The 25854-nt window shown below is 39.2% G+C and overlaps 1 protein-coding gene and 1 pseudogene across 1 annotated transcript; one reads left to right on the forward strand and one right to left on the reverse strand.

Moving 5' to 3' along the window:
• Positions 1-4374: 4374 nt before the first annotated feature.
• LOC149836752 (glucan endo-1,3-beta-glucosidase-like) lies at positions 4375-6936 on the reverse strand. The gene is made up of 2 exons (XM_090005557.1): positions 6782-6936; positions 4375-5513 (listed from the first exon to the last, which is right to left on the reverse strand). Exons 1-2 carry the CDS (start codon positions 6849-6851, stop codon positions 4552-4554), a joined length of 1032 nt encoding a protein of 343 aa, XP_089861683.1. The 5' UTR covers positions 6852-6936; the 3' UTR covers positions 4375-4551.
• Positions 6937-11939: 5003 nt separating this feature from the next.
• Positions 11940-12560, forward strand: LOC149836753 (glucan endo-1,3-beta-glucosidase pseudogene; annotated as a pseudogene).
• Positions 12561-25854: the final 13294 nt, after the last annotated feature.

Genomic DNA, 25854 nt, shown 5'->3' on the forward strand with positions numbered 1-25854 from the left:
TGGACTCTTGCATCATTCAATTTCTATTCCAAGGTGTTTTGGCTCTCTATTGCATGCATTGCCATGCTCAAACTGCGTCACTTAAGAACGTCTCATGGTATGAGAAATGAGTGGGTATTATATGGTGAGTTGACGGAAAACATCAATTTTGATCTATCTTTGTTGAAGTTGCCTTAGATTATTTAATTTGATTAAAACATCAATTTTGGTCTAGAATTTGGGTGTAGAATAAGATTTAGGCTATGTTTGAGAGCCATGCAATGGGATGGAAACATGGTTTCAGTGTTGCCAAACTATTGTTTTGCCAACGTGATGTTGAGAGATTGAGTTGCCAAAAACATCCTCTCGTGAAATGTGGTACTGAGCCTGACCCAAAGCGTTGTTTCCGCAATGCCACTGCTCTCAAACAACAAGAGTGTTGTGAGGGCATGGCAGAAACCACTACACAACCTCTCTTTCAAGGCTCGCAAATATAGCCTGATTTGTGAATCAAATTGAGTCAGGTTGTCCTCATAGTTGTCATAACACTAGCAAATGTGTCATGAATGGTTTCAATATGTCCATATGAAATTAGTTTGAAAAATAATTGTACTGTACTTGTAAAATGGTGTGTTTTAAAGAATGTCTCACAATTTGCCCAAATCTTTCCTATGTCCAAAATTCTGATTTTTAATTTTTTAAAAAACATTTTACACTTTGTGAACCTTCTTTGATGTTTGTATGCAAACGTTCACATATTTGAACCAACTTTGATGTTCACATGTGAACCTCCTCTCACATTCGTTTGCACAAATAGGTTGAAAACCTTTAAATATGGTCAAAATCACTTAGGAGATTTGCAATATATTTGTGTGAACCTCCTGACATTCGCACATATATGTTGTGAACCTCCTTATGTTTACACAAATATGTTGCTAATCTTCTTTGTGATTTTAACCTTATTTGAAGGTTCGCGAATGTTGGGAGGTCCACACAAACATATTTGAAGGTTCACAACATATTTGTGTGAACGTCAGGAAGTTGAGCGAACTTCAAGAGGTTTATAGCATATTTTTATAATTTCAGCTGGTTTGTAATATATTTGGATAAAGGTCACGAAGTTCAATACATATTTATGCTAACATCAAGAGGTTCACAAATAAATATATAAATAAATGTGTGTGTGCCTAACATCAAAGGATGTTTGTATAGGGTAAAAAATGTCCTAAAAATCGAGAATGAGAATTTTGGACATGGGGAGTATTTCAGTAAATTGTGAGGCATTTCTGAAAATGCTTAATTTTACAAGTTCTGAAGGGTCATTTTTCAAAATTAGTTTATCTTAATACTAGCCACATTAGTTTTCTTGGTATTTTTATTATAAGCTTTCTCTATTAGTCAAAATCTTGTGCAAATTTGTCATTATATCTCTAAACTAGTTAGTAACTTGTCTTCCAAGAAAATGGCATATATAGCGGACCTTTCCACCATTGTTTAAAAATTCAATGGTTTGTGACAATCGAGGATGTGTTGACGCGTGACATGTCAACTTTATATTTTGCAGAAAATATATATAAGATATATTTATATATGTTTCTTACATATTTAATATGCAAATGATATATATAAAAAAAATGCAAAAAAAAATTGCTAAAGGCGTTTTAGACCCTTCACAAAAAGTCCCAGCAAAAAATGGATCCTTCATCGAGGTAAAAAACTATCACTAAAGGTCCAGTTTTCAGCTGGGGCCTTTAGTGCAGTATTTTGGCCGCCACTAAAGGTCCCATTTTCTGCTGGGAACTTTAGTGACGGTCAAAACCATCCTTAAATGGTCTAAAACACACAAAAAGTGCGCTTTAGCCTATTTTTTGGCCATCCATGAAGGTCGCAAGCCAGTTTGCCTTGGTAGCTGCACTTTATATATTTATATATGGGACTCAAATGACTCATGCGTATGCTGATTTGGTGGGGTTTTGTTCGGGTCATCTACTGGGTTGACCTAGTAAATTATAACTGAGTCTATGAGTGGACTCGATGTCTGAGCTCAGTTAGACAAAAAAATGATTTCTCGTTATCTTTTTCGTCACGAGACTCAAACACTTTAACTTGTGTTCGCAAAGACATCAACAACTAAATGTAGCTTTTTTTCTTTTAAGTCTACAAATGCTTTAGGTCATCTGATAGCCTGTCAACCTACGGTCGATGCTGAGGGGTTTTTCCTTGATCTAACTGGAAAAAAAACAAAAACAAAACCTTGTCATTGTGTAGAATAGCTTTTTAATTAAGCTCTTGCAACATGTGGATGAAGATCAGTTGGCCCCTCCGTTTGAAAACCCAAGGATAGCATGGCGAATTATTATGCAACATACTTCAACCCTCAGATCTCATCAACCAAGGCACTAAACCCCTTGGTTCTCAACTTAATTAGGGGAAGTGGACTTGGTACACCGACTGCTTGTTGGCGTGGAAGAGCCCAAAGTTCTTCTCTGTCTCTAAACCAGGTTTATTGTTCTCATTGAACAGGGCAAACACGTAGGTCTTGAGGGGTGTCCCAGGCCTCTTTGGGGTGCCCTGACCCACATGGTTCACCAGGTTCTGCCGTTCTGGTTGTACATCTGTGCGTTGGCGACGTTGGTGACATGACTGGCACCACCGGCAGAAGGCCACCCGCTCTCCGAGACGATGATGGGGATGCTGCCGCCGCCGACCCTCTCCATCGCCGAGTAAAAAGTGTCGACCATCGCGTCGAATAGGCGACGGTACCGGAGTTGGCAGTCTATGACGGCGTCGGCTTCCGGTAAGGTAAAGAGGGCGTACGGAAGCTTCTTAAAGGGTCAAAACCGTTCTTAAAGGGTCTAAAACACACAAAAAAGTGCGTTTTTAGCATAATTTTTGGCCATCCATGAAGGTCGCAAGCCACTGTGTTTGCGTTGGTAGCTGCACACCTGAGGGTTGAACAGCTACCACTTTATATATTTATATATGGGACTCAAATGATTCATGCGTACGCTGATTTGGTGGAGTTTTGTTTATTTGCAGCTCATTCATTGTGTTGACCTAGTAAATTATAACCAAGTCAATGGGTGGACTCGACGTCTTTTTAAACAATGCTTTTCACCACAAAATCAAATTAGTTTTCACGAACAAGTAGTTTCCCTGAAGCTTCAAAACACAACTGAAATTATCGTTTACATGTCCTTATAAAATTGTGACAGCTTTGATTGAATTAACTTTTGGTCATTCTTACATATGATCCTAGCCATCCGCATGAATACGTACAATTCTTTTTCGACATTTTCCATAGTCCGGTGCCGGTTGGCATCCCATAATTAATGGATCCTTATCTAGATTTGAAATTAAAGTGATTATTTTTTAAGGTCCTTATAAGATTATGACCGTTTTGATTGAATTAACTTTTAAATGGTTATTTATATAGAGTTTATGAGGCTGAAGAAGGTTGTGAGTTTGGTACGCGGAATGGTGAAGCAGCATGCTTCTTTGTATGAAGTAAGCTGGTCGCAGTTGACACGCGCATCTACAAGGTTAGATTTGATCAAAATAACTGGCAACAATGAGATCCCAGGGATGGTATGAACTCATCGACGAACAGATCCTGTTGCATATAAGATCAGATCATGTCCATTGTTTGGATCCCATCTTCTCTGAAAAAGGAATGTATGCTACGACATACGATGTTGGGTATCGCATTTGAATCCTAGCCATCAAAACAGATGCATTTAGACGGCTAGGATTAGTTCACATTATTCTCAACCATTCGTACATATGATCCTAGCCATCCGCATGAAAACAATCCTTTTTCGACATTTTCCATAGTCCGGTGCAGGTTGGCATCCCATAATTAATGTATCCTTAACTAGATTTGAAATTAAAGTGATTATTTTGTAAGGTCTACTTTGGATGGCTAGAAAATATGTTGGTGCTTTCTTCTCCAACCTAAAAAAGTCAGGAATTTAATGAGTTCTAATTAACTTGTGCACTTTGTTTAACTTTGGGCCTTTGTTTTTGTTCATGACAATGTATGCACTTGTCCTTATAATTTACGAGGGTGCAATGGTGATGAGGCCCAAGGCACATAAATATGTACATTGTTGTTGCTTCTAGACTTCTAGTATATGTATTTCCTCGTTGGATCCAGCTAGGGGTATAAATGGGTTGTATCCATGATGGAAGTTATGCAATTTCTGACTGCTTCTTGATTCTACAGGTCATGTATTTAACTCTTCTGGATTCGAACCCTTTTCATCGTTTGAACTGAGCTACGGCAGAGAAGGGGGGGGGGGGGGGGAGGAGATTAACGGTTGGGTCACCCGGTGTTTCATCATACGATCCGCTCTCCCTCCAAGGGCTTACCAAAAAAAACTTGAACAGTGACCATTTACGTGAAAATCTTAGTGTTTGCTTCACATTTCTTCAGATGACCACATCCTTCATTATTACATCAGCACTATCATCACCATTATCATGGTGAATTATTATGCAACATACTTCAACTTAAACATAACCCTCAGATCTCATCAACCAAGGCACTAAACCCCTTGGTTCTCAACTTAATTAAGGGAAGCGGACTTGGTACACCGGCTGCTTGTTGGGGTAGAAGAGCCCAAAGTTTCGCTCTGTCTCTAAACCAGGTTTATTGTTCTCATTGAACAGGGCAAACACGTAGGTCTCCAGGGGTGTCCCAGGCCTCTTTGGGGTGCCCTGACCCACATGGTTCACCAGGTTCTGGTTGTACGTCTGTGCGTTGGCGACGTTGGTGACATGACTGGCACCACCGGCAGAAGGCCACCCGCTCTCCGAGACGATGATGGGGATGCTGCCGCTGCCGCCGCCGCCGACCCTCTCCATCGCCGAGTAGAAAGTGTCGACCATCGCGTCGAATAGGCAACGGTACCGGAGTTGGCCGTCTATGATGGCGTCGGCTTCCGGTAAGGTAAAGAGGGCGTACGGAAGCTTGATGATGCTTGGGCTGTCCACGTAGGCGAAGTATGGGTACACGTTGACCATGAGTGGCCCCCCCAAGCTCGCCAGGATCTTCACGATGGGCTCCATGAAGGATGTGGCGTCCTGAGCGAAGGCGCCTTTGGAGGGAGGGAAGCCCGTGATGACTCGCGAGTGCACCGCGGTGGTTACCTTGATCTGATCCTGGAGACCCGCCCCGAGAATGGCCTTGTGTACGTTCAGCATGGCCGGGCCCACGTACTGGGCGTCTGGATTGGGGAAGACCTCGTTGCCGACGGTGATGTACCGGATGTGGACGTCCGGGTACGCCCGGACGTTCGTCGCGACCCAGGAGCCCGCGAACGATGGGTCGGATGCGAGGTGCTGGATATCCGAGTTCAGGGTGCCGAGGTTCACTTCAATTCCCGATTTGCCCAGCGCCTGAAGGGCTTCTGTGTTAGGGGCGTAGAGCCGGACCCGTTTGATGTTCTTCGATTGCAGGAGCGCAACGACTTCTGTCGGAGGCGGCAAGTTGTCACCCATCATGCCGTAGCATACTCCGGCGGACTGAGCTTCTGCGCAGAAGATAACCGGCTTTTCAAATTAAAGGGACTCGCTGTTTTTGGAAAACTTGATATTTAGTTGATAGATATGGCATCGTAGTGATAAAAATAAAAAAGCTAGATCAAATAGAGAATTAATGAAATAATCAACCTCAGGTTTTCGGTCAGGTACCTAACCTAACCCGAATGTTTTATTTGTATAATTAAAAACAAAAGTAAACTTCTGAAATTATATGGATTCAGGTTTGAGATTTCATTCTCCTAACCCAGCAAAACCCAAATCCAAACCCGACGTGACATATTGTTATTTGGGTGGGTTCGGGTACACCCTGATAGATGGATCGGGTACCCGACCTGTTGACAGTCTCAGTATGTTTTTATCTACAAGTGATCAAACTGGGAAACTCCCTCTGACAGATTCAAATAAAAAAGTTAGGCTGTTGAAACTTCAGAAGAAAAAGAAAACATGGGTTCTCTTTGAAACTTCAGAAGAAAAGCTGAGGTTCTTAAGGTAAAAGTTTTAACTGAGGAGTTGGTGTTTATCATTGGCCCACAAATGATTAGGTCATCTGATAGCCTGTCAATGTACGGTCGATGATGAGAGGTTTTTTCCTTGATCTAACTCGAAACAACAAACAAAAACAAAACCTTGTCATTGTGTAGGATAGCTTTTTAATTAATTAAGCTCTTGCAACATGTGGATGAAGATCAGTTGGCCGCTCCGTTTGAAAACTGGTAGTCCCAAGGATAGCAGCTGCCAATTCCTGGATTTGTCAGCTACCACCCCTAGGTTGCAATTACAAAGGAGAGTGGACCTCACTTTCTATCTCAAATGCATAAACACCCAGCCCAGCTGCTAGGTTGCAAATCAAGCACTCGAGTAATTCAAAAAAATAAATAAATCTAAAGAGGACATTTTTTAAGGCGATTTGGCTTCGTTTTAGTCCGACAGATTTTAGGACCAGATCGAGAGGGGGGTTGGTTTGGACTAGAGATCCTCAGATCTTTAGCTAAACACCTCCCAAGGTAATCTTTCTTGAAAGAAAGGGAAGTGATGGGATTTGAACCCAGGCTAGATCCCAAGGTAATCAAAAGCATCCAAAGGGTTTTACCAACCGGAAGCCTGCCAACGTGTTTACGTTGGAAAAAGTGGTGACTAACAATCCAATATTATCGTCTTACCAAATATTGTAACAACATGAAAGAGAAGGAAATGCGTTTTATATTCAGTTTCAAAATTGGTAAAACAGGAGAGAGAGAGAGAGAGTGAGTACAAATACCTGCACCGTTGGGCACTGCTAATAGCAGGCCAAGAAGTAATGCCACCAACGTCGCAACAAAACTAATCATATTGTATGAGAAAAGAAGAAAGAATTTCAAAATGATAAAAGAGTAAGTAGCAGATAGTGCACTCGATGCTGTGAGATCTTTGAGCAATCTTACACACACACACACATATATATATATTGTAATGTTGGCCAAAACCTTCCGTGTCAATCCCGCCAATAGACTTAACAAAAAACAAAGACGGTGACTTAGACTTTTTTTTTAAAGATGGTTTTCTTAGATTTTTTCCAAAAAAAACGTCGACTTAGTCTTTTTTATAAAAAAAAAAAAAAGATTCTGACTTAGTCTTGCATCGCTTACATGAGTTTTGAATGCAAAGAATTACTAAAGTAAATTCGATATTTTGACGCTCACTCTCCCTTTTAATCGCGACATTTTTCTTCAAGTGCTATAAAAGAATTTGATTCACAAAGAAAAAACAGAACAGAGGAATAAAGAGAAACAGAAAGGTGGTTGAAGATGCAGAACAGAGCAGCGGTTCATAGTAGAATCACTGAAACATAAGGAGTCTGAATATAACTGAGGCCCACTCGTCACAGCAATGACACTTTCCTACCATAATGATTTCATGTTTGCTTAATCGTGGGAAACGATTACATGAGGGTTGCAACCCAACACTTTACCGTGCAAGTTGGATGAAACAAACGAGGGCTTGGTCTAAAAATTGCCTGATTAACACCCGAGATGTCTATACCCAGCTCACTTAATACCCAAACTTGACAACCTATATGGGTCTACAATTTTCATTATACATAAACCGGAACCTGAATCCAGCTTATATTGGGTCAGGTTCAAGTCTAAATTTTTAGATCCATTTTAGAATTAGATTTGACGAACTCTCACAGGAACCGAGCCTCTACACTGAAAGCATGAAATATAAATAGATAAATGCTCTCTCTCTCTCTCTCAGGGATTCTTCAGCTTGTGCCTATGTCGTGTCCTTTTATATACTAGTTTTAATAGAAAACTACACAAAAATAGTGTGTCCCATGTCCTTTTAGGCGTATCCATGTGACAAGTCTCTCTCTAGCTCATCCAAAAGGCGATTAAGTAAATTTTAAAACCAAGATTTTTTTTCTTAGAAAGTGTTTTGATTTGTAGAAGAAAGCAAACTCATTTGTCTTTGAAAAATGATTGGATTTGGGCTTTATAATTATGTTAGGTGATGCATTTTTGTTATATGCATCAGATTTAATCCTTGTAGGAATTGTTTTGATGTTGCTCTTGATGTGTATATGCACTTTTATTTCGTTGGATCAATTTCTTGAAGTTATCTTGAAATTTAAAGTGTGAGTATAGATACGAAAGAACACATGGTTAAAATTTTAGAGGTCGTCACCTCGTGATTTAAAGATGATAATTCGAGTAAATTGGTTCATAATCTGTGATTTTCAGGGACACGGTGTGTCGAGTAATAGAAACACCTCGGGCCCGCCGCCATGCCTTAGGCTCCCCCTCACTGCCTCGTCACACCCGCCTCTCTCTCTCTCTCTCTCTCTCTCTAGCGGCAAAGAGGCTCTTTCTTCTGATTGTCCTAGCTCGATTGGGCATCCGACCATTTCTTGATGGTGAGGAAGACCAATCTTCCTGCCAGAATCCACGGTTAGAGAGAAAGAGTGGACGAGGGAGGTGGGGTTTGAGGGGATTTCTTCATATAGGTAGTTGCCATTTGCGTCAGAGATGATGGTTTGGAGTTCCAAGATGTGCATTCTCGACATGGGTACGCTTGATTCCACTTCTTCCATTGGCCCCTCTGGTTCCGCCATCAAACTCTCTGTCTGAGTCCGGACCAATTCTGAGCCTTGGGTTGCACTCTCACTGCAGTGCCTAAACCACTAAACGAGCAGAGCTTGGTCTGAACCAAGCTCAACACTAGTTGAGCTCGAGCCAAGCCACCATTTTACGTGGGCGAGCATAGCTTAAACATGCCAAGCTCTGCTTGAGCTCGGCTCGTGTGCATCCTTACATGCAGACTAACAAAAAGAGGACCCACTTTTTCATGCCGGATCTTGTTAGGTCATGTGATAGGATTGACTTGGATTTTCTTCATAGTTCTTTGGTGTTTTTTGGTTTCACTAATAAATGGATTGATCATATTATGACCTTGTTTCTACTGCCTCCTCCGTGGTTCTTATAAATGGGGAGCCAAGTGCGATTTTTTGGAGAAATCGTGGGATTCCTAAGGAAGATCCACTCTCGCCTTTATCTCTTTCTCATTGTTATGGAGAGGCTTACTAGTAGATTGTTGTTGGCAGAAAGAGACAGACTCGCGATACTTGCAGCTATTAGAACATTTCAATGGAGTCATTCTTTCTATGCTGATGATACTTTTTTATCAAAGGCACTGGTAGGTTAGTGAAAATTTTTAGAATGATTATAGTGTGGAGAATCGGAGGAGCATACACATTGTGTATAACATATATTTAAAGGGATATGGCCACATACATGTCCTTGCCATTGCGCTGATGTGAGAGATGGACGATCTCCTCAATAGAACTGCTCATGTTGATGAGTACAAGCCTTCAAGCAGTAGGTGAGTAGAGACTGATCTCTGTAAACCTTCAAATTTTTCTCACACACCACTGCCCATCAAGTGGTATATATAGGTATCCAAGGGATACCTCTAAAGGGTCACCATGCATCATAACAAAAGGTATGATGCATGAGAAGAGGAACATACGAAAGGACACTTTATTTCTTAACATTCTCCCACTTGACTCGAGTATGTGAAAGTTCATGTAGATAGGTCTTAAGTCTATTTTATCAGTCCAAATTTGTTGTTATGCTAAACTCTTAAACTTTATGAGCAAACTTGATGCATAACCAACAAAAGAAAAAAAGAGAGAATCATATCTTTATTACCAAAATGTGATCACATAAAAGTCAGTGTACATGATTATAGGGTTTCAAAAAAGCCCATTCTCTTAACATCGACTAGCAAAAATATGTATCATGTGGTAGACTTTCTATTGCCAGGACAACTTCCCAGATCTGCATCTGAGTAGCCAATAATTTTGTGGTTTGTCTTTCTTCAGGTTAACATATAGTCTTTTGTCCTTTGCAAATAACACATGACTTTCTTTACAACCTTTCAATAAGCTAGACTAGGATTCAACTGAAATCTGCCCAGAACCCCGACTGCAAATGATATGTTAGGGCGAGTGCATGTCTGAGCGTACTGCAAGTTGCCGACCACTGATGCATATGGTATCATGGTCATCTGTTCATTTTCTTCTTCAGTCTGTGGGTAGTCCTTAAGGCTCAATTTATCCTTTTTTAATATAGGTGTCGTAGTATGAGCACAATGTTTCATCCTATATCTTTTGAGAACTTTATTAATATAAGCTTTCTGAGAGATACTTAGAACACCTTTAGACCTGTCTCGACGAATCTCAATCCCGAGAACATAGGCAGACTCTCTTCAGTCTTTCATTTCCAAATGAAGTTATAGAAATTGCTTGGTTTCTGTCAGCATATTCTTATCGTTGGTTACACGTAAGATGTCATCCACATAAAGTACCAGAATTATGAACTTACTCCCACTTATCTTGAGGTATACATATCGATCAACGATGCTTTATGTAAATTCAAAGGTCAAAATGACTTTGGTAAACTTCATACATCATTGACGAGAAGCTTGTTTAAGTCTATATATTAACTTTTTTAACTTGCAAACTAACCGGTCTGACTTACCTTTATAGAAACCTAGAGGTTGATCCATGTATACCTCTTCACTTAATTCACCATTTAGGGATTGACACGAAAGGTTGGACACATATATATGTGTAAGATTGCTCAAAGATCCTATAGCATCGAGTGCAGTTCTGCTACTTCTTACTCTTTATCATTTTGAAATTCTTTCTTCTTTTTTTCTCGTACAATGATTAGTTTTGTTGCCATGTTGGTGGCATTGCTTCTTGGCGTACTAGCAGTGCCCAACGGTGCAGGTATTTGTACTACCACTCTCTCTCTCTCTCTCTTTGGAAAGAATAAAGGCTCAACGTCTCTCCCTGTCCCTCGCTCCCCCCCCTCCCTCTCTCTCTCTCTTCTATTTTACCATCTTTGAAGCTGAATATAAAACGCACTCTTTATGTTGCTGCAATATTTGGTAACACGATAATATTGGATTGTTAGTCACCACTATAAGAAAGTGATTTTACATCTTCACCGTCCATTGCTTCATCCCACGAGGGCCTCATGCCTCATGGTCATGGTCCTTGTGTACATTGTGGACGGTGAGGATGCCAACAGATCACTTGATCTGCTCTCTCCCCACTCGGTCCTCTTCAGAGATTCGAGGTTATCACTCAAGGTCCCTCCACCCACCGGGAAGTACACCCAGATTTGATCTTGTGGCAAGGGGTGCCCCTTTTGAGTTTTGAACCATGATCATCCCATGTCAAGTGACAAACCACAGGCGATACATGGATCTTCTTGAGACCGCGGTCTGGTTTATCTTAGACATCTTAAACCAGGTCAGGTGAACTAATAGTTTGAATCTTTGAACTGATCCAAGTATCTGTTCTTGTGGTCCAAATACATGCAATTATATTGAGTACTGGTTGATCGTGGCTAGTCTTAATCCAGTAGACCCAAGATTCAAAACGCCAATTGACAACTGGAAAATAATGATGGACCCTCGTGGCTAGTCTTAATCCAATAGCTCTGCTTGTCTGGTAGGAGCAGTGCACGTCACCTTGTGTTGGGAGGTTGCAGGTTCAAAACCCAATGATATCGTTGTATAACTGGTAGTGGTCTGCCTAACCCCACCTTGCCTTTCAAAAAAAACACATCACGTGGAATGCCAAATCTCCAACCAATGGTGATCAATGGCCATGTCCGCAGCTTCTAATGATGACATCACACACCGGTTGCCCGAGTGAAGCCCCCATGGGGAGAAGGTGCTGACTCTTTGGTCCCACATTCAACCCTCACCAGTGTGTGGGTGAATTTAACTGGTGGTCTCCGTACTGGCATGCGTGTCAGTGACAAGCCACAGATCAGATGAATTGATAATTTTTTTTTTCATTTTTGAAATTACCATAGTCACTTCAATCACCATCATTCATTGTGCAAGCAGTGGAACCCACCATGCAAAACATGCTCAATGCCATACGCGCTGCGGGTCTCCAGGACCAGATCAAGGTGTCCACAAGGGTTGCCATGGTGGTCCATGGCAATTCCTACCCTCCTTCCCAAGGCTCATTTTCTGGTCAATCAGCTCCAATCATGGGACCCATCGTCCAATTCCCAGCTAGTAATGGGGCCCCACTCATGGTCAACGTGTACCCTTACTTTAGCTATATGGACAACAGGGCCATAGCAGCCTCCTATATGTCCTCTTCACTGTTGATGACCAGAACGTGGTCACAGATCCTTACAGCCAACTGAGGTACAGAAGCCTGTTTGATGCTACGGTAGATGCAGTCTACTCAGCCATGAAAAAGGTTGGTGGTACCAACATACCGATCGTCGTCTCCGAGAGCTGCTGGCGGAGGCGATGTTCGCATCGCTACAATCGCCAATGCACAGACATATAACCAGAAACTAGTGAGACATGTGGCTCAAGGTACACCAAAGAGGCCCGGGAGTTTGGAGACTTATGTGTTTGCTTTGTTCAATGAGAACAGGAAGCCTAATGGTATAGAGCAGAATTGAGGGCTCTTCTACCCTAACAAGCAGTCAGTCTATGATCAGATCAGCTTCTCTTAAGGGTCCAAAACTTTGTCTGCTTTACTAGTTATGAGTCTTAGTTATGTGCAGAGTGGTGTGATAAAAAATGGTTTTGACCCAGTTACATTATATGATATGACGAAGCTGATGTCAAGACCCAAGTTTTATTAATTGCTTTCAAAAGTTGTGGTGAAATGGAGAGGAATAGAAGGAAAGAAAAAAAACCCTTATCAAATGTCTTTACTTGTATTACTGCATCGCCAATACCAATCATATTCATGTAGAAGGGTCGAATAATTATTGACTCTCGAAGATGGACCACTTTGTTGTCAAATTGAGTCTTTTTCTTTTTTTCTCCAACAAAAGAACAAGTCATGGCCCAATCAATGCTTGTCTAAACTTTAGGCACTTAAAATTGGACAAAAGGCCACTGTTTTGTAGCCACACTGATGGGTCCTACCCTTATCAAAGGCTGTCCACATAAATTTCTTTTTTGGAGCCATCAAAATTTTAAGCCTCCAAAATGGAATTCTTTCAGTGTTCAACTTTTTGGATCTGCAGGGACAGTAGCATCCGCAAGTCGTTGTTGTTCGCACCCCATGTGCCTGATGCAAACATCGGACATGCCGTATTCCTAGAGCAAAGGACTAGCAGAACACCTTTTACGTGTCCCCCAATGTTCCACTCCACCCTATGGAAAAATGGTGCTAAGAGTACCTTGGATAAAAAACCAAAAAAAAAAATATAAAGAAATGGAGCAAAATACCTGGGATAAAAACTTAACTTGTCCAAGACGCCTTTTTCGCCTGGTCAGTGGTGTCCAGATAAGACTGCTCTGCATTGTTTTGTCAAAGCAATCAAATAACCTTTACATCAGTGATGTGCGCAACACAAACGCCCATACAACCTTTCTAAGCCATCTTCAATATTGCTGACTAGGACATCCTCACAGGCCCTAACAACCTTTTCTTTTTGTATGGGTAGCCCACCGACACCCCCATGCTTCACGGAGACTGACCAATGAAAATGAAGGATAACATCATGCCAACACTGGGGTTTGATATGGTGTTCTTCATTTGAGTGTCTTCACACACACCCTGCTAGACAAGTGTGTGCAACCCCCATGATCTTGTTTGATGTACGGTAGATGCAATCTACTCTGTCATGGAGAGTTGGTGGCACCAACATTTTAACCGGCTGTATGCAGAAGGAGATGACAAAATGTCATGATCGCAAAATATTTCATTTCACAAAGAAATCTTTTCAACTAAACTGAATCTAAATACTTGCAATTAATTAAATGATCATAAGGAATTGCTTTCATCTCACAATCCCTTATGAGTTATGTATATAACCAAAATAATTTAATCTAAATAAACATAAGAAACTGGTTAGATCTCACATTTTTTTATGAAAACATTAATCAAATTAAACAATTAATAAATGAATAATTATGTATCGACATGTTTATCCTATATATACGCATGACTCATATTAACATCTTTAAAATTAAATTATTTTTTAATTAAATATCATGCTAACAAACATTTCACATAATTAAGTGACCATCCTGATTCAAAACCTGAAGCATCACTATCTCAGTAAACTATAAGCATTCGTACCTCCATAAGGTGTTCATTTACCTCTGTCTAGTAAAGACATCAACACCAAATTCAAGGAACCCTCATCGAGGATTCTTGTGATTGACTATGATCCTAGTCAACTGCTAAGCACATGTATGCGCTTAGACTACCCGTCAGTTCAATCAAGTCCAAAAATCTCCTTAATCCACTTAAGGGAAAGGATCAATTGTCCTTTATATTTTTTGATCTTTGGTTTTCACTCTCACGGGGTTTCTGGCCTTGGATTTTCATCCTCACATGTAGCAGAATCCATGGGGTTGGTGCTTACGTCGGTTCACATTTAACACAGACTCGCGCATCCAAAAGTTGATTCTTGATTGCCAACACTCCTCCAAGAAATCGAAGATCGTAGATAGATAGAGGTCGATGTTATGAAGGTTTCTAACAGATTAAATCAGAAAAATAATAGAGCTCGAGATCAAAATCTAGAGAGAAGGTCCGGAGAAGAGAGAGAAAAGGAGGGGCATGTGAGGAGAGAGAGAAGAAAAATGGGTTAAAGAGAAGGGAGGAAGGGGCTTTTATAGATTTTTTTAAGAAATGGTTTTTGGAAAAACCAGTCTCCTATATTTTTTTGGGAAATGGTTTTGGAAAAACCATTGCTTCCCACCTTTTTCTAGGAAGTGGCTTTGGAAACACCATTGCCTCTCACCTTTTTTGGGGAAATGGTTTTCGATCAGTCTCTCACCTTTTTTGGGGAAATGTCGAACTTGTCAAAAAAATAAATATGAAGGAATGAAAACCCCGAGCCATCTAAGTCCTTTACCTATACCCGAAGGAGTATGGCAAGACATTAGTATGAATTTCTTTGAATCTATGCCACCGTCCCAAGGAATGAAAGCCATTTTGGTGATTGTAGATAGACTTTAAAAATATGCCCATTTCATGCCTTCACCCAAGAATTATACCACATACACGCTAAATCATTTCAAGATCACGTAGGGAAATTACATGGCCTACCAAAAACCATTATGAGTGACCAAGATTCTATTTTCTTAAGTACATTTTGAACAAAATATTTTCTTCTAAGTGAAACCAAAATTTTTTATAGCTCTGCATACCACCCACAAACCGATGGTCAAACCGAGGTCGTTAATAGATCATTCGAAACCTACTTAAGGTGTTTTGCTATCTCCAAACCTACAAGTCGGATCAACTATTTGTTTTGTGCTGAGTATTCCTACAACACCACTTATCATTCTACTATTGAAATGTCTCCATTCAAAGCTTTGTATGGATACCCACCTTGTAGTACTATTACATATGAGCATGGAAGTTCTCAAGTGGTAGAGGTTGATCATACTCTACGAAGCTGAGATGAAATCCTTAGAGTGTTGAAACATAATATTGCAAGAGCATAAGAAAGAATGAAGATTCAACACGATAAAGGGAGAAATGATCGAGTATTTGAAGTTCATGAGAGGGTATGGTTAAAAAAAACATGGGCACATAAGCAAAGAAGCATGTATTCATAAAAAAATGCTAAGTTAGTACCAAGATACTATGGGCCTTTTCAAATAGAAGCTTGCATTGGGAAGTTGTCATACCGACTAAAACTACCCCAGGCTCAAAAACCCATCCAGTTTTTCATGTCTCACAATTAAAGCCACATCATGGAAAAATTCCTTAAGAGATTTTAACATTGGAGGAAGGGTTACAACCTCTAAGGATCATAATAAGTATGCTAAGAAAGAAGGGTAATAATACTCCAAATTGAATGGGAAAGAGATGGTGAAAAATCTGTGTCATGGATGGAAGAAAAAGAGTTACATAATATGATATGATGAAGCTGATGTCAAGACCCAAGTTTTATTAATTGCTTTCAAAAGTTGTGGTGAAATGGGGAGGAATAGAAGGGAAGAAAAAAAGGCCCTATCAAATATCTTTACTTGTATTACTGCATCGCCAATGCCAATCATATTCTTGTAAAAGGGTCGAATAATTATTGACTCTCTTATAATTGAAGATGGACCACTTTCTTGTCGAATCGATTCTTTTTCTGTTTTCTCCAACAAAAGAACAAGTCATGGCCCAATCAATGCTTGTCTAAACTTTAGGCACTTAAAATTGGACAAAAGACCACTGTTTTGTAGCCACACTGATGGGTCCTACCCTTATCAAAGGTTGTCCACATAAATTTCTTTTTTGGAGCCATCAAAATTTTAAGCCTCCAAAATGGAATTCTTTCAGTGTTCAACTTTTTGGATCTGCAGGGACAGTAGCATCCGCAAGTCGTTGTTGTTCGCACCCCATGTGCCTGATGCAAACATCGGACATGCCGTATTCCTAGAGCAAAGGACTAGCAGAACACCTTTTAGGTGTCCCCCAGTGTTCCACTCCACCCTATGGAAAAGTGGTGCTAAGATCGTACCTGGGATAAAAAACCAAAAAAAATATAAAGAAATGGAACAAAACACCTGGGACAAAAACTTTACTTGTCCAAGACGCCCTTTTCGCCTAGTCAGCAGTGTTCAGATAAGACCACCCTGCATTGTTTTGACGGAGCAATCAATTAACCTTTACATCAGCGATGTGCGCAACACAAGCGCCCATACAACCTTTCTAAGCCATCTTCAATATTGCTGACTAAAACATCCCCACAGGCCCTAACAACCCTTTCTTTTTGTATGTCCGAAAACCTCTCTCGGAACATGGGTCGCTTAATGGGTCTGCCTCCCTACGAAGTAAACCATGGGTAGCCCAACAACACCCCATGCTTTACGGAGACTGACCAGTGAAAATGAAGGATAACATCATGCCAGTAGTGGGGTTTGATCTGGTGTTCTTCATTTTGAGTGTCTTCACACACACCCTGCTAGACAAGTGTGTGCAACCCCCATGATCTCGTATGATGTACGGTAGATGCAATCTACTCTGCCTTGGAGAGAGTTGGTGGCACCAACATTTTAATCGTCGTCTTCGAGAGTGGTTGGTTGTATGCAGGAGGTGATGACAAAATGTTATGTTCGCAAAATATTTCATTTCACAAAGCAATCTTTTCAACTAAACTGAATCTAAATACTTGCAATTAATTAAATGATCATAAGGAATTGCTTTCATCTCACAATCTCTTATGAGTTATGTATGTAAACAAAATAATTTAATCTAAATATACAAAAGGAACTGGTCAGATCTCACATTTTTTTATGAAAATAGTAATCATATTAAATAATTAATAAATGAATAATTATGTATCAACTTGCTTATTCTATTTGGATGAACCATATTAATATCTTTAAAATTAAATTGTTTTTTAATTAAATGTCATGCTAGCAAACATTTCATATAATTAAGTGACCATCCCGATTCAAACTCTGAAGCATCACTATCTCAGCAAATTATAAGCATTCTTACCTCCAGAAGGTGTTCATTCATACATTTCATTTCACATTTTTACCTCTGGCTAGTAAAGACTTTGACACCAAATTCAAGGAACCTTTGTCAAGGATTCTTGTGATTGACTATGATCCTAGTCAACTACTAAGCACATGTATGTGGTTGGACTACCAGCCATTTCAATTGAGTCTGAAAATCTCCTTAATCCACTTAAGGGAAAGGATCAATTGTCCTTTATATTTTTTGATCTTGGGTTTTCACTCTCACAAGGATCCTGGCCTTGGATTTTCATCCTCACATGTAGCAGAATCCATGGGGTTGGTGCTTACATCGGTTCACATTTAACACAGACTCACGCATCCAAAAGTTGATTCTTGATTGCAAGCACTCCTCCAAGAAATCGAAGATCGTAGATAGATAGAGGTCGATGTTATGAAGGTTTCTAATAGATTAAATCAAAAAAATAATAGAGCTCGAGATCAAAATCTAGAGAGAGGGTTCGGGGAAGAGAGAGAAAAGGAGGGGCATGTGAGGGGAAAGAGAAGAAAAATGGGTTAGAGAGAAGGGAGGAAGGGGCTTTTATAGATTTTTTTAAGAGATGGTTTTTGGAAAAACCAGTCTCCTATATTTTTTGGGGAAATGGTTTTGGAAAAACCATTGCTTCCCACCTTTTTCTAGGAAGTGGCTTTGGAAACACCATTGTCTCTCACTTTTTTTGGGGAAATGGTTTTCGACCAGTCTCTCACCTTTTTTGGGGAAATGCCGAACTTGTCAAAAAAATAAATATGAAGGAATGAAAACCCAGGGCCATGTAAGTCCTTTACCTATACCCGAAGGAGTACGACAAGACATTATCATGGATTTCATTGAATCTATGCCACCGTCCTAAGGAATGAAAGCCATTTTGGTGGTTGTAGATAGACTTTCAAAATATGCCCATTTCATGCCTTTGCGCAAGAATTATACCACAAAACACGCTAAATCATTTCAAGATTACGTAGGGAAACTACATGGCCTACCAAAAACCATTATGAGTGACCAGGATTTCATTTTCTTAAGTACATTTTGAACAGAATATTTTCTTCTAAGTGGAACCAAAATCCTTTATAGCTCTACATACCACCCACAAACCGATGATCAAACTGAGGTAGTTAATAGATCCTTCGAAACCTACTTAAGGTGTTTTGCTAGCTCTAAACCTACAAGTTGGATCAACTATTTGTCTTGTGCTGAGTATTCCTACAACACCACTTATCATTCTACTATTGAAATGTCTCCATTCAAAGCTTTGTATGGATACCCCCCTCCTAGCCCTATTACATATGAACATGGAAGTTCTCAAGTGGTAGAGGTTCATCATACTCTACGAAGCTGAGATAAAATCCATAGAGTGTAAAAACATAATATTGCAAGATCACAAGAATGATTGACCATGTGAGGATTGCTATGATTTTGTCTCTATGCATCAAGTTGCTTGCTTTGCTTCTATTGAATTTTGACACTTGTTTTTGTCAATAATAATTTTCCTGCAACCATCAAACACATTCTGCCTCTTGATGCTTCTACTTTTCTTTTGTGATATTGAAGCTGGTCAAGACATCGTATTTCATGCAACTGTCAAGTTGTCAATAATGAGAGATTGGAAAACAAGTTGCATATAATTTTTTTGAAATATCTCAAATCATATTTTCTTTATTTCATTTGATGCTTTCTCTATAACTTCAGAAATTTGAACTTACAAAACTAAAGTAACCATCCACCAGAAGATATCACAAAAATATATAAAAGAAATACACTTCACAGAATCAAATATGCAGATGTGTCCCATGGATGAAACTTCAAAGTATAGTTCTCATTTCTTATTATTTTTTGAACAGTGCCAAGCTTAATTCGCATTTCTTAATTCCTTATTTGTTTGTATCGTTTTTTTGTAGAATTGTGAACTTGTGTTTCGTCTGATGACTTCTGTGCTAATTTATATTACTCTACGTTGGACATCTATTCTTTGCCTTGTCATATGAAATACGGTTTATGGCCATAGTTTGGACTGGTGGTTAACATAGTGAAATTGAACTTAATTGATTCAGTGCCCATCTATCATTGAGTTAATCTTTTTAATTTTTTTCTTAATAAATACCTCCAGTGGTCTGTTTGTTAGCTGTAGGCTTAATAGCAATAAATATATATATATATATATATAGCTGCTACAGCCTATAGTGGCAAAAAAATGTCGCTACAGCCTATGGCAGCATAGCCGTTAAAGGGTACGCCCCAATAGCGGTGACTTAAAAGCACTGATATCGGCCAATAACAGCCACTTAAAGTTGCCACTATAGGCCAACAACGGCGAGGTAATTCTTGTCGTTATAAGATATAACAAAATTTAATTCTTGCCATTATCTCTTATAATGATGACTTAATTGTCGTCGTTATAGGCTAGTCGCTGTTATAAGGACGTCGCTGTTATAGGCTAAGTCAATGCTATTGGGGTGTACCCTTTAACGGTGACCAAAAACTCTAGCCATTATTTGTCAACATTGGCCAAAACTAGACGGCCATTTTTTTGTCGCTATTATAGACCTATAACGGCGACAAAGAGAGCAATAGTGACGACTTTCGTCGCCGCTTCTATGAATCCATATTCTTGTAGTGACATATTCAGCCCTGCAAAAAACACAACATTTACACATACATTCACACACATTTATATTTCTTCAACTATTTAGAATTTTAAATCTTATAATGACATACTTGGTTGTCAGAAATTAGATGATCAAAGAGTGGATTCTTATAAAATCAAGCATGTAGAACACAACTCTACGGTCAGATTTTAGAAAAACATGATAATGATTCAAAGAAATATTCTGCCTATGCACAGTTGTGGCTGCATCGCATTGTAGCATGCCAATGACTCATCGTGTCCCGACTATAGTCTCAGAAGTATACAACAATATATATATATATATATATATATATATAATATTTAAATGTTAAATGCTCGAATCCGCAAAACCTTAATTTTATACATAACCTCATTTTATTCGACAATCTAAAGAAAAAAAATGGAAAATTTAGGTTGTTGTGACCATTATAGTGTATGCAAACACACTTTTGCAAATTTTTAATTTTATTATTATTATTATTATTTTTTTTTTTGAATACATGAAATTGGTTGGTCAGCTTGGGCAGGAAGGCCTCTACTCTCAAGTAGGAATAGCAACCTCCTGCTGCCAATGTGTGCAGGCCAAGCTTTGCATGCATTGGTCCAAGAAAATGTGAGATAAGCTACTTTTTTCTTGTATTTTTTTCTACTCTATTTTTTTGAATGGCCATAGTGGGCACCAAAAGGGGGTTCAACATCCTTCAAGTGGGCTCATGATAAGCCCATTGCACGACCCTAGAGTGGTCAATGCATGCAGACCAATCTTTGTATGCATTGTTCTCAGGTTTTGAATGTCTCTTCCCTCTTTAAAAACCTCTTTTCCTACTTTTTCAAAACACCTCTCCCAAAAATAAAAATTCAATAACCCTCCTTAGTCAAAGTTTAGTGAAAGTGCATGAAACCAATTTGAGTCTTATGCAATTTACTTGTTTGGTCAACCCAAATTGGGATGACTATGTCCCTCAAGGTAAAAAATACCACTACAAGACTTTGAATTTACTCAAATTGCCCCTAAAACTTGCTGAGGGTGTTCCAAAGTCAATTCAAGTTTGAATTTGATGAAGCATGGTGTGCTCAGTGCTGTCAACGTTAGTCGTGAAGCAGGGTGCACTGTGTGCGTAACAATGTGAAGCAAGGTGAGCATTGTGCACAGTGTTGTGCGTAACAACGTGGGTCGTGAAGCTTACATCAATTGCTTACGGTAAAAAATATCGAAGGAAAATTGCACAAAAAAAAAACCAAAAAACAAGGCAGTACTGGCACAATAAAACTAGCATCAATTGAGAGAGAGTGTATAAAACCACCCGACGAAGGGATAAGAGAAGACGATTTCTCCCATTTGGGGAACCGCCTTCCCCATAATCGCAGGGGGGGTGAGGATAAACCTCACCCACCATGAGGGCTCTATAAAGAGACCTCACGGTGAGCCCGCCACCCCGTCGATACACATAGCGATAGAGAGAGAGAAAGCATGAAAAAAAATGAGTGAGAAGAGGGAGAGAGGCTTACCGAAACCATCGTCGGCTACACCACAGGTATGCCATCTTTTTTTCCTTTTCCTTTTCCTTTTCCTTTTCCAGTCGATCAAAGGGTCGACAGCCAAGGATGTCGGTGAGTTGCAGGAAAAAAATAACCCTAGTCTTGTTGCTAAGAGAGAGGGTGGGCGGCTCTGGCTGCCGACCCCTCTGCAACAGAGAGAGAGCCGGCTCTGGTTGCTGACCCCTTTCTGCCCTTTTGTTTAATAACTAGGTTGGTCTGGGTGTGACCCACACCGAACCAAGTGGTTTTGCTCGCACCCAAACCGAACAAAAAAAAATCGTATTGAATCAGACTGAACCGGTCTGGGTGTGAACTAGACCAAGTCGGGTCTGACTGGGTCTTCGTTCTCTGTTTGGATCTGGTCTAATTTAGACCAGACCGAATTTGGATCCAGATTGATCCAGTCAATCTAGACCGATCCAAATTGAACTAGATCCAGACAAATTTGGTGTATGAATCTTGTCTGACAAATATGGATCTAGATTAGAACTTGATCTAGTTCGAATCAGTGTTGGATCCAGAACAAAACTGGATCTGGTTTGAATTTGTGTTGGATCCAGATCAAAACTAGATCTGGATCGAACTGGATGAATCAGATCTTGATCCAAATCATAACTGAGTCTGGATCCAGTCTGACAGTTCTGAATCTGGATCAGAATTGGATTTGGATCTAACTCATAGCTAGATGGATCAGTTATGGATCCAGATCCAGACTTCTGACATTTTTTGATCCAAATAAAAAATGGATCTTGATCCAGTTTGTAATTAATTATGAATTTTGAGAATCCAATTGAGTTTTTGAACCAAACTCAGATGGGTTGAGACTAGGTTCAGTAAACATACTACTTTAAGCTCAAACCAAACATGTTTTTACCTGGGATGAGTCAGGTCAAATCATAAGAGTAGAAATGACCAAATTACCATTATGTGTATCCAATATCCAATTAAGTAAAATGGGCATAACTTTACATTTCGAACTCAGAATTGAGTGAGGTCTGGTGTGTTGGACTCGTATCATAGAGGAAAATATCCTTGTTCTTTGGTTCTGGTCAAATTAGGGGCACAAAAATTGAGGTCTGACGAGTCAACTTAGGAGGGGTATTTTGATAATTTTGTCAAATATAAAGAAGTTATGTGTAATAATATAATTATGCTTGTGTGATGATTAGATCCTATTGTTAGAGTCTCTTGAGACTCGATTGTGACCAGAGCACAACATTTGTATTTGAGGTAAAGGATATTTCAAATAATCTTAGTTGTTAATAAACCATATTTTGTTGCATGTTATGATTGATGTTGCATACTTAGAAATGTTGCTCTTAAGTGTAAACATAATATACATAAAATGATCATGCATGATATCATTGTAATAAGATGATTATATGTGCATGTTAGTCATGATATGTCATGTATATTATAAAAAGAATATTTTGTGATAGCATATTTATGTTATAATATGCAAATAACATGCTTTGTGATGAGATTGTGATTAGACTTGAGTCCCTTTATTCTAGTCATGTTATATAAATTTTACATTTAGATTAGCATGCATAACCCCTTAAATCTCGAAAGTGGCGACCTATGAAAATAGCTACCTGGTTCGCAGCCAGAATGCAGTCAACATGGAGAGTGCGCGATCAGTGATTTAACGAAGTAGAGACTCTACTTTGTTACATGCTTAGTATGATACAAGGTTTGAACCATAATGTCATTCTAAGATTGAGAGTGAGATCTGTCCTGATTATTTCATTATATCACTTGTAGGAGAATGAGTGAAATATGAGCTTGAGAGTAAGGTTCAATGTAATGAACTTAAAATATGACTTAGGTTTATATTCACATAGTATTTGGGACTCTAGACAACCATGCTTGGTTTAAAGTCATTATGGTTAGGATATAGCATGAATCCTGCCGAGATTGAGTTTGAGTCTAACCTCACAACTAACTACCGATAGGATCTCCCTTTTTGTTTTACTGCAGTGCCTGGTGATCCGGGGATCACTGGGAGTGTATAGTTCATAGTCTGACCAACATTTTAGAATTAGAGTGTTCTACGCGGGTTGTTACGCCCATACACGGCTATGACCGGTAGTGTTATAGTTTGGTGTGAGTGAGTATTTGTTTGAGAAAGTTAAGGGAGAAAAATTAAAATATATAAACCTTGTGTATTGTATTACAAATTAAATTCATATTAAGGGCTTAGAGCCCACTATAGTTGTAAGTTAAAGTCATTATTTGCCTATAATTATTTTTTACTGAGTTGTAGACACACTCCCCGTATAATTATAATTGTAGGTTTCAAGCACACTAGTGTAGGTAGGACGTGATCGGCTACTCCGACTTTGCAACAGAGTACTTGTTAGTTTATTTTTTTGTCATTGAATAATTATATAATCATTACTTTTGTATGTTATGAATGATGAACTTGGAGAAAGAAATTGTGTTATTAGAAAAGAATGAAAAAAAAACACTACAGGAAATTGTTTTTAATCCATGCATACAGTGGGAATCCAAAACCAATGGGAAATAACAGGCTTTTATCTAAAATTATGGGAAAATACTAAACAGTGACCAAAAATTCTAAAATTTTAGGAGGATGTTGTAGACAAACAGAGGATCACATCCTCCTTTTACAGATTTATCATTGGATCTATGGTTGCATAGGACACGTTGCAATAACAGACAACCAAACTTGAATCCAATTTATAATAGAAAAATTGAGTCTTTGCTACTTCAATTTTTCTACCGCATCAGATTAATTATGTGCACACATATCTTTATATACCTCACGCGTCCAATTTATCTTAGTCTAGACTGAGTCGGTCAGACCCGTATTGGGCCTGCCTTTGGTCTGGACTGAATCGGTCCACCATTACAAACCTGACTCGGTCTGCTAACTAATTCGGACTCGACTCGGTCCAAATAGACCGAGACGGTCTGTCATGACATACAGATCCTGACTCATTTTTTTTCATTTGGCTTGGTCTGGACACACCCAGACTGAGCCTATAATCGACCTAAGTCAATCCAAAGCTCCAATGACCTGTAGCGAGCTTTGTAAAATGATCTATGTATTCTAATTTTTGAAAAATAGCAGATTGTAACAAAATTTTTTGATAAAATCCAGTAAAATACTAGATCTCTCCATGAATCCACTATATTTTACCGATTGTGAATCGAATCTCCCATGAGAGAGATTTCAGATTAACAAATTCAGCCTTAATCACAGATAGCAATTTCACAGTACTAAAACCCAGTTCAGTATTTCATTTTTTAAATGGGGTTACAGACATCAAAAGGATCCGGATTTTTTGCAGAAAACCGAGATTAAACATGTCCATCTGCCATAAACAAAATCAGGATTTATTGATAAAAATTTTTACATGAAATAACGACTGGACTGTACGCATGTATTAAAAACACTACAGGAAATTGTTTTCTCTGTATGTTTTCTCTTTGGGAAGTAATACCAACGAGACTTGGACTCTCGAGGTCCCAGATCGGGGTGTTACATAGAAAGAGCATGCTTCAGTATGCAACTATGAGCCTACGGTCTGGTAACACCGTAGTTTTCTTCCCTCTTTGAATTTACAAGGAAGAAAATAAAATTTACAAAAATAGAGAGAGATAAACAAATTCAGAAGCCCATAATGAATAAGAAAAATGACATGATAGAGTGAGAAAGAGAGAGAAAAAAAAAAGATGCTCGATATACGTGGTTTGGCAATAGCGACTATGTCCATGGGCTCACAATGTATTCTTCCTTGAGTTTTTTCAACATTTTGACACGTTGTTATATACATTACATTTGTACCTTGATAAGCCTTTCTATGAGATAAGATAAGCTTCTTATCTTTTTTAACGTCCTCCTTGTTATCAGAAAAATCTCTCTCTTCAAGTTTATCTCTTGGGCAAATGGGGTTATCGATATCTTTGAGAGACCAAATGTGGTTATTGATATCTTTGAGAAACCAATCGGCCTCTAGCGGTTCATGACAAATATGGGTAGCGATGTCTCTATCATGATCAAACCATTCATGCCAAATGTGGAAAACCCATTTACAACCGATAATATTCATGTCAAGGGTCTTAGAAACAAGTTTCCAAGTTTTGGTATAGGAAAGAGCAGTCATTTCATCCTGTATGGCCTGAAGCT

This window comes from Nuphar pumila, chromosome 5 (assembly GCF_984573655.1).
Source record: "Nuphar pumila chromosome 5, dmNupPumi1.hap1.1, whole genome shotgun sequence".
NCBI lineage: Eukaryota > Viridiplantae > Streptophyta > Magnoliopsida > Nymphaeales > Nymphaeaceae > Nuphar > Nuphar pumila.

What these genes read in the sequence shown, in the direction of transcription:
- LOC149836752 (XM_090005557.1), bottom strand. Translation starts at nt 6,851, where the DNA reads ATGATTAGTTTTGTTGCGACGTTGGTGGCATTACTTCTTGGCCTGCTA. An exon ending in AGCAGTGCCCAACGGTGCAG is followed by an intron (nt 5,514 to 6,781) that starts GTATTTGTACTC and finishes TCTTCTGCGCAG; the next exon opens with AAGCTCAGTCCGCCGGAGTA.